Below are 10199 nucleotides of genomic sequence, written 5' to 3' on the forward strand. Positions count from 1 at the left end.
AAGGTTTTTATTTGTAGCTACATGCTGAAAACAAAATACTCATCTCTCTCTCAGACAACCTGGCTCTGACAAACTGGTTCCTCTTCCTAAATTTCCAATCACCATCAATAACATTCTCTCCTGGTTCTTGAAATTTAAATAATTTGATTCACAGTGCCACACAATTGTGGATTTGGAGCTGGAAGCACCTTAAGAGGTCACCTAGTCCAACCCCTCTCCTTTAAAGTTGAACAAATTATTGTGTAGAAAGAAAGGTAAAGTTGTTTTTTCCAAAGGTCACAAAGGTGATACACAGCAGAGTCACTGTTTATACCACCCTCTCCCATCCTTATGGCTGTCATCTACTAATTTCAAAGTCATTTCCCCAATACTCTCAAAGACTTTGATTCTAGGCTGATGAGCTTCCTCTCTATTCACTCTGCAAGCCTAAAAGTGATTCACAAACCTAATGCACTATATAAATGTTAGCTATTATATTATCGTTAGCAATAATAATTATAATAACATTGAATCTTAGAATTTGCAGCCCATCACCTTTGTCCTGGACATCCTTAAAGACACAAAGTTTGATCAATTCATCCCTACCAAAAAACCTCTAAAATTCATCCCTGGAAAAATTTCTATTTGCAATATCATGCACAAGTAGATTATTATAATAGTCACTAAATTATTACCCCTGCTTCTAATCTGATACCCATTTCAATATGTAATAATAAATACTGCAAGATTTAATGCTGTTTTCATATCTCCCAATATGCTATCATGTTCCCCTATTGCTTATGTATGAAATCCCAGTTTCTCAGTCTGACTGATTCACAAAGGCATTCCAGCTCAGATTCAACCTCATCTTGCACAAAATCTACTGACCCTTTGATCCAATCTGACCTTAGCTTGCTAATGATCCTCCTCCTGTGTAAGTTCCATTCTCTTCACCAATCTAAATTCTCCAAATCCTTCCCCTCCAGGAAGTCAACCATGCTTTCCCCTTCTTTGAATCTTTGTATTACTTGCCTATATCATGCTAGTACTTGGACAGATATATATATATATATATATATATATATATATATATATCTGCCAGAATGGTGAAAACAAAAACACATGAGAAGTCAGCTTTGGGATTTTAAACATTTTCCAGAAAACTTCAAATTCATTCAATCTGATGATTAGTTAATGGTTATTTATTTGCTCATCTCCAAGTGATTCGTTATAATCTAAAGAAATAATCAATACCTCAATGTTCCTTTAAATTGTTAAACTGTATTCTGTCATTTACACATAAATACTTTGATACAGTATGATTCTTTCTACAAACTGAAATCCACAGAATTTGCCATTCATGTGTCTTTCTGGTGAGTAATTAAATAAAATCATTTGCACAGCATAGGATAAAATAATAGGTTCACAAGCATCAGTATGATTGTGTACAAAAGTAAAAGTTAAGTTCCAAGTTGTATATCTTTTGCCTCTTTCATATAAGAAATCTAACATGAACAGAAACGAAAAATATATCAAAATATAAACATATCAGATCATATAAATCTATCAGAACACAGAGCTAGTAGAAGGCCCTGGAAGCCACTTAGTACAATCTCTGTTTTTTTTTTTTTTTTTCCCCAGATACATGAGTGATTAAAAATAAAGCACATAACAGCACTTGCTAGTGAGTCCATTTCAGGAAACCAGACTGAAGCAGTCACTTTTTCTCCAATATAAATGGTTAATATCTCACCTATATCTGTAGAGCCAAATGGAATCCTAGAGAACTGATCAAATAACACTATGGCAACACTAAAAAAACATTAAACAAGTCAATACTAGCTTACCCAGTCTATTATTACACTCCTATCTTTAGTGATCTACTAGAGATTGTACATATTTGGTAAGTTCTGAATAGTGGTCAAATCCAATTATTGCAGTTACTATGACAATGAAAAGAAAAGATTTCCAAGCTCCAGGCAATGGTGCCCCATGTATTGCAAACAATATTCAATAAGACAAAAGAATCTGGATAATTTGCTGTAATGGAACTCAGGAGTCCAAGCACTGCTGACAGAACTGTTCATCATTCATCAGCAAATGAGGGAATATATATACTGAAAAAACACAGAAATAATAACTCTGAAACCTGAAAACTCAGATTACTGCCTTTAAAAAAATCTGCTAAATTTTCCTTTTCTTCCTGAAGAAAATTGAAAATTAAAACTTTGCTGTCCTGAAAAAAAAAAAAAGGCCATTTCAGTATGGATTTTCAGTAAAGATTACAATACTTTATTTTGAATAACATTTCTGAGGTCCAAATTTTTAAAATGAAAAGATATAAAACTCAGTTGCTAAATAAATAGCTCCACTATCTTCCATACTACACCAGCAAAACAACATCTGTTGGTACCAGAAGAAATGAGTACCCTTTTCCCTCATATGTTTGTTCTCTGTTATCAATTTTACTTTACTGACACCAAGAATATTGCTCAGAACCATTGCTGAAAAAAACTGGAAGCAGACTGGCACATTGGACTAAAGTTTACAATTGCAATAGCAAATAAGGAAATGATCTAATGCTTAATCCATCAAAAGTAACCATATTTCTTTAGGAGATATCAAATAAAAATACAAGTCTTTGGAGGTTATATACATTTACAAAGCACCACACACCTAAAGACTTTTAAAAATCACAAATTTGGATCATGAAGTGAGTGATGAAAGGAAGCACAAGTATAACTCTTTTCTTTTGAGTTACAGAAACAATATATGAGAATTTTACCTTAACGTTTCACTTAAGATTCAGTACAGAGAGGAGGCATGTTTTAGAAATATTAGACCTGAAATCAGGAAGACCTGTGTTCAAATTCTGCCTCCAACACTTGCTGTGCTGTCAGTTCCTAAATGTATCACTATAAACTTGTCATTTGAACTCTCCAAGTCTCAATTTCTTCATCTCTAAAATGTCTAACATTCTATGGTGCTTACCTCAAACAGTTCAGATAATACTATGTAAAATGTCCACAAACTTTAAAATGCTTCAATAAATATGTAAGCCACCTGCAGGCAGAAGTCTATTTGTTTCATGACTAAGGTAAGAAACGCTGAAAAAACAAGACTGTTGATGAAAGCACTTAAAAAACACAAATTACAAAGTTGTCTTAACAGAAACAGATCTCAAATAGAAATGTAAGGGAAGATGAACAACTGTTGGAAGGGGCAATTCACAAAAAAACTAAAAGCAAATTATGTCATGAAGAAGCTTCATAGCCTGCAGTAGGGGTTTATCTAAAAAGATAATATAGAAAAATAAAGCATGTAGTAAAGCTATTTTATTTTTCAAGATTTCTCAATTTTGTGACATTGTTCCTTCCCTAAACCCTAAGGAAAACAAAAGCATGTTCTCTTAATAGTCATAAGTAGAGGTGACAGTAGCAGCTCTTTCTAGACACTTGAAAATCAATAGCCTAAAAAATTAGAAATCAAGTTTACATAAACAAACTAGAAAGCCTTAGGGCTAAGAGAACAGAAAAACCCTGAGCCAAAGGAATTACAACAACAACAAAACAACAACAACAACAACAACAACAACAACAACAACAACAACAACAACAACAACAACAACAACAACAACAAAGAAAGATTAGATAGTTAAAAGACAACTCTTTAAAACAAGAAAAAATCCAGCGGGGGAAAAGTGGAATGTTTTAAGTTATTACATTAAAAATATTTTAGGCTGTCAAGAAAGCTTGGGCCATGCTTCTAGAGTTGTAGTAAGTAACTGAACACTTAACTATAGATAACAAAAGGTAACTTACTGCAGAAAGCAAAGGGGGTTGGGGGTATCCAAAGAACACAAGAAATACACTAACTGGTATGCGCCTGAAAAATTAATCACCGACTCTCTTTGCCAGGCAGAGATGGGGCAGAATTTGAAATGAAAGATTTCTTACATGCCTTGGCCTATCAGCCTAGCTATTTCCTCCTTCCTGACAGAAGGGTTAATAACTGTTGTTGCTCTATGAGGCTTTTCATGAACACTTTGTAACTACTATTTAATTAAAACTAATATCCCTTTGCGGTATGGAGGCCGGTATTATTTTTATTATAGCCATTTTAAAGGTACATAAATTGAGTTACAGCAAGCACTTCCTATGCTAGCTGCCACTAACCTCCCCTTCCTCCCCAAGGATGTGAAAACAATATCCCTGCTCCAGTTTCTCGGACTTGCCTCCCTCTCTCCCTCCCTGAAGCCAAAGCTCTCACTTGGCCTTAGGTCCCTACCCAACAGGTAGCACAACACTCCCTTACCCATAACTATCCCCCACAGCTAACAGCGTCTTCAGGGACGTTCTCTTCCACCTCCTAAGAATTCAGCCTCCTAGGCAGGTTAACACCCTCCCCTGGGAATGGAACTCTCTCTCAATCTTTCCAGAAAGAAGCTGCACCCTTCCCTACCAGCTACTCTCAGGATCCAATAGACAGCTCTCTTTTCCTGGAAAAACCATGACATATTTCCCTCCAGGCCCCCTGGGGCTGAGACTGACATTACCCAGCCTTCCACCCCCACCTTCCACACTGACATTACCTTCCCAACCAAGAGAGGTGATGTTTCATCTGCCCAAAGCAGCCTCCGCGTGGAGGGAAAACTGTGTGTGTGTGTACGCTGCATGTCTCTGTGTGTGTATGTGTGTGTATATGAGGGAGGAAGGAGGAAGAGGAAGGTCAACAGCCACGTTTCACACCCCACGCCGGGCTCAACCCCTACCCCGCTGCTCCTGGGCCTCCCCGCCCCCAAACGTGTGTATGTGTGTGTGTGTATTGGGGGTCCCATGGATGCTGGGGCGTGGGAGCCCCCGCCCGCCCAGCCTGGCGTAGGGGAGGGGGGCAGTCCCCGGGCCCCTCCCGCGCCGCCCCGGGCGCCGGTTCCTACTCACTGCTTGGGGAGCTGCAAGGCCGGGGCGCCCCTTCGCTGGAAGGCCCCGTCCACGAAGACGCCGTTCTTGCCGAGGCAGCGCAGGTAGAAGTGCGGCTCCTGGAAGCTGAGCTGCAGGTGGCGGCGGGAGATGAAGCTCGAGTGACCCATATTGAGGTCTACGGAGCCCTGCGACGAGTTGCGGCCGATGGTGACGGCGGGCTGCCGCATGAGGAACTCGAACTCGCGGCCCTCCAGCCGGGCCAGGGCCGGCCCGGGGCTCTGCCGCACCGAGGCCGCCGCCGCCGCCGCCGCCGCCGCCGCCGCTCCCCCGGCGGCCGGGCCGGCCGGGGCTCCCCCCAGGCCCGCGGGCGGCGGCGGCGGCGGCAGCGGCAGCGGCAGCGTGGGGCGCCGGCTGTTGGGGCGCCGCCGGGGAGCGGCGGACGCCGGCGGCGGCGGCGGTGGCGGCGGCGGCGGAGGCGGCTGGGGCTGAGGCGGCAGCGAGGGCGCCGGCGCCGCGGGGAAAGCGGCGGCCGCAGCGGCCGCGGCGCACAGCACCGGGCTGCAGGGCGCCGAGCGCAGTGCCAGCAGGGCCCGGGCGCCCGTGTCCTCCCCGACTTCAGCCATGTTCGGAGCTGCGCGGATCGGCCCCAGGCGGCGGCTCGGGTGGAGGGGAGGGGGAGGGGTAGGCAGTGAAGGGAGGGAGGGAAAGAGAGAGACACAGAGAGGAAAGGCCGGGCCGGGCCGGGTGGGGGAGGAGGCAAGCGTAGAAACCCGGAGCGGATCGCGCTGGCTCACGGAACGGAGCCACGCCGAGCCCAGCCGCACAGCCTCGGTGGCCTAAGCTCCGCCCCGCCTCGCCTCTCCTAACCTTTCTGGGCCCATCTAGTTAGGCGAGCCGCGGTACCCTGGGCTGGGGTTGCCTGTGGAGCTTGGGGTGCGGCCTTGGGGACTGGAGGGCGGAGATGCGGACCGTCCGGCCTCGGCGTGCAGTCGTAAGCAGCCCTTTCCCGATCGCAGTAGCCCACGCGGGACAGCCATGCTGGGCTGGGCTGCGCTGGGCTGGGCTGCGGAGGAGAGGAGTCCGCGTGCCACGAGGCACCCTGTGTGACACCCACAAGCAGGCCGGCCTCTCGGCAGCCCTGCGGCCCCCCGTGCTTTGTGGGCTCGGCCTCCTCTCCGTCCTGGCTGCGATCTGTAAACCACATTAACTGAAAGTCACAGGGGGAGTCTCCAAACCAGTTCCAACAACCCCCGGGAAGGGAAAAGAATAGGGACTACCGAGAGCACTTGTTCTCTACAGCCCAACCCAGCCCCGTCTCTCAGCCGAACACTGAAACATGTGGCGTCCTGCGCCTGTGTTGTCGTTGCAGTCGTAGCTGACTTTGGCGTGCCGGGATCAAACAGAAGCCTTTGCCAATATTGTTATTATCTTCCTCCCAACTCCCCTGGGAGTGAATGGCTATGTTATCCCTATTTTTTAGGAGAGAAAACTGAGGTAGACAAAGGTCAAATGATTTTCACAGGCGTATAACTAAACACAGATAGCTCCCTGGGGCATTTCATTGATGACCTCTTTACCATGTTGACGGTGAACCAAAACAATCCGATTCTGCCCAGCCAACCATCTTAATTCTGAATCCATCTAATCCACATCCGAATGACTAACATGAGATTTTTAAAAAAGAAATTTTAGGTAACCTATATGCACAATACAGTGGAAGTTAAATTACTTGCCCTTTTGGTTTTACAAAGTTAGAAGATCAGGAATTTGAACCCTGAGCAAATAGTTGGTCTCATTGCCAGGCTTTTCCCAACTAATATCTGCGACTTGTGGGGATTTTCTTTTTTTTTTTTTTTTTTTAACTTTTTATTTTCAAAACGTATACATAGATAATTTTCAACATTAATCTTTGTAAAATTTTGTGTTCCAAATTTTTTCATCCCTTCTCCCCACTCCCTCCTCCTCCCCCTAGATGGCAAGTAATCTAATATATGTTAACTGTTCATTTCTTTTGTACATATTTCCACAATTATACTTCACAAGAAAAATCAGATCAAAAAGGGGAAGAAAAAGAGAAAGAAAACAAAATGCAAGCAAATGTCAATTAAAAAGAGTAAAAATACTATCTTGTGATTCACACTCAGTCCCCACAGTTCTCTCTCTGGGGGCAGTTGGCTCTCCTTTTCACAAGACCATTGGAACTGGCCTGAATCATCTCATTTTTGAAAAGAACCACATCCATCAGATTTGATTGCCATGTACAATGATCTCCTGGTTCTGTTCATTTCATTTAGCATCAGTTCATGTAAGTCTCTCCAGGTCTCTGTGAAATAATCCTGCTGATTGTTTCTTATGGAACAATAATATTCTATAACATTCATATACTATAGTTTATTCAGGCATTCTCCAACTGGCATTTACTCAGTTGTGGGGTTTTGTTTTTTTTTTTTTTTTTAGCAAAGCTACTACAGTGGTTTATAACTCTACTACATATACTACAGCAAACAGGATGAAGTGACTTGCTCAGAATCATACAACTAGTTAGTATCTGAGGCCATATTTGAACTCACAAATATGGATCTTCTTGACTGCAGAACCAGTACTCAATTTGCTTTAATGCCCAGCCTGAACCAGAGCCTATCCCATTTATGAATCCCTGAATAGGGTAGAAAACTTAAAGGGGGGGAGAGGAAAGGATTTTTATGTGGAACTTATGGTCTATTATTTAAACTGAATTCATAGGGACTATGTTCATGTCACAAGCTTTTAATAAATCTTTCCCTGGAATAAAGTTTTCCTAGAAATGTCAGAATGTGTTTTATGTCTAGATAGCTAAATAAAAATGTGTATATATATATATATGAAAGAATTCCCAGACCCCATGAAACTACTGATGATTAAAAAAAAATCAAAATAATATTAATATTAAATTGACAGGCACTGTTATGGGCTCATTCTTGAGTTTTCTCCAATGGGCCTCCACCTCTAGGAAGCTATATAATCCTTCAGACTTAACAATACTACCCTACATGGGCTTTGCTCTCCTCCCTTCTTCCTCCTTCTTTTTCCTGCCCCCACAACAATCCTGAAAGGAAAGGATTTGGGGGTCAATGGAGAGTCAAACAACTGTTCTCCTATCCCCAGATATACCATTTCAGAAGGGCTTTACTCTTTTTGAAGACTCCTTTTTTAAAGTGACCTTTTGCTCTAGAACCATGACTTTTTATTTTCTTAGTGACATCTGTTTTGTAACAGGAGGGCTATGTGTATGCTCATGTATCCCAGAGCTGGCTGAAGAGCTGAAGTTTAAACATGCTTGATTATATCATTGACAGAAAGCTAGACAAAAATTCTCTCAGGGTATAAGAAACTAGGTTTAGTAATGATAAAAAGAGGTCATGAGCCAGAATCCTTATGACCTTACAGTTATGGATACCCATTTAATTGCTTGCTGTTTTTGTTTTTGTTTTTTTCTTGAACAGTAAGTTGTATATATTGACAGTGTGAACAGAAGGACAAGGAAGAGACTGTGCCAAGCTATTAAGGAACCAAATTGTAGGAAACTGAAATCCATTCTCGCCCTCCCAGGTCTGGACAGCATGTTAAAGCTGACTCAGAAGACACAGTCACAGGGAGGAAAATGAAAATAAGTACCACTCAAAAGGAAGAATGATGCAGTGGTGACCAGTTGGCATTCCAATACCTGGGCTTTGAGTTTGATGAGCCAGTGGAGCTGACAGCAGGGGTTAGTAGTGACAGCCTCCAGGCCCCCAGGAAGAGAATCTATACTAAATTTGAAAGCTGTTATTCATAGTTGTGTTAGATGCAGGCTATGGAGAGAGAGCAAGGATGTGGAGAACCTTAGCATGGACTCTTTGCCTTTGCCTTGTCCCATCAACCAAACTAAATCAAAAGAATTGTACTTACCAGTGTGACAATAAGCATGTTTTCAACAGCTCAGTCCTTCTGCCCTCTTACCCCATTGGCAGTGGTAGTATAAAAAGAACACTAATTCTAGTTAGAGAACCTGGTTTCAAATCCTATTTCTGATCCTTACTTCCTGTATACACTTGGATATGTGAGCTTTGAACTTATTGTTCGGATCTCCTTGGCACTGGCAGGATGGATGCCCAGAGTATAGTTACTACTACAATCTCCAGAGTTAGTCCTGAGATGTTGGGAATTGTCAATTAATAAACAATGATGTATAACCTGCAGGTGGATCAGGCTTCCTTCTCCAACCAACGCATCCTCCATTCAGCCATCAAAGTAATTTGCCTCAAGTATTACTCTGACCCCCATCTACCCACTTATACTCAGTAAACTTCAATAGCTTCCTGTTACCTTCAGGATCTGTTTAGCGTTCAAAAAAACCTTCATAACCTTTCCAATTATCTACCTTACTCTCCACTTTCAATTCAATTTAATTCAATATAGTGACTCTGGTCTTGATATTTCACAAACATACTCCATCGCTGAGCTCTGGACATTTTCTCTGGCTATCCTCTAGGTCAAGAATGCTCTCTATCCTCATCTTTACCTACTGGCTTCCTTTAAGTGTCAGGTAAAAATTCCATCTACTGGAAGCCTGCTCCAACCCCTCTTAATTCTAGCACCTTTCCTCTACTATTTCACATTTATCTTGTATATAGATTATTTGTACATATTTGTTTGCTTAGCTTGTGAGGGCAAGAATTGCCTTTTGCCTCTTTTTATATCCCCAGTGCCTGGCACATAGTAAATGCTTAATATTTGTTTGTTAACTGAGTTGGTTTTTTAATGCTATGGCTCACAAGCCCCTAGTTTCTTCCATAATTATACATTGATATCAATTAGTCAACCAGATATAATGAGTTTTTAAGGAAAGGATATATGATAGTACAATTGGTACAAAGCATCTTTCTCCTCCTCACCCAAGACTGTAACAAAGTACCTACAGAGTACAGGGCTCAAGCTTAGAAAGTACAAATAATCAAAAGAGTGCTTTTTTTGGAGTTCTCAATAAACTATCCTTAGGTATGATGGTGCATTTCTGCTAGAGTTTTTATAGAGCCTTGAGTCTGCTTTTTTCACCTTTTCTAATCTGTTCTTGGCTCCACACAACCCTCAGAGGATGCTACTAAGATGTTAATGGTAAGATGGGAAGTCCAAAATCCCCTAGCCCTTTGAAATTTACAAAATCTGTTCTCCAGAGGAGGAAATGGAAACTGAGGCCCAGAGCTATACTTTTTCTCTCCTTGCCCTGGAAATCAATTTCTTCTCAGGGGTGTAGTGAGAATATTCCCTCAGAAATTATGG

The 10199-nt window shown here is 42.3% G+C and overlaps 1 protein-coding gene across 1 annotated transcript in view; it reads right to left on the reverse strand.

Annotated features, from left to right (window-relative positions):
• FOXK1 (forkhead box K1) overlaps positions 1–5605 on the reverse strand; it is a 124967-nt gene extending 119362 nt beyond the window's left edge. Inside the window, exon 1 of the mRNA XM_031941038.1 lies at positions 4920–5605. Within this exon, the coding sequence (XP_031796898.1) occupies positions 4920–5524 (605 nt within the window). The 5' untranslated portion in view covers positions 5525–5605. The remainder of the gene's footprint in view (positions 1–4919) is intronic.
• Positions 5606–10199: the final 4594 nt, after the last annotated feature.

Source organism: Sarcophilus harrisii, chromosome 1, assembly GCF_902635505.1.
Source record: "Sarcophilus harrisii chromosome 1, mSarHar1.11, whole genome shotgun sequence".
In the NCBI taxonomy this organism is placed as follows: Eukaryota; Metazoa; Chordata; class Mammalia; order Dasyuromorphia; family Dasyuridae; genus Sarcophilus; species Sarcophilus harrisii.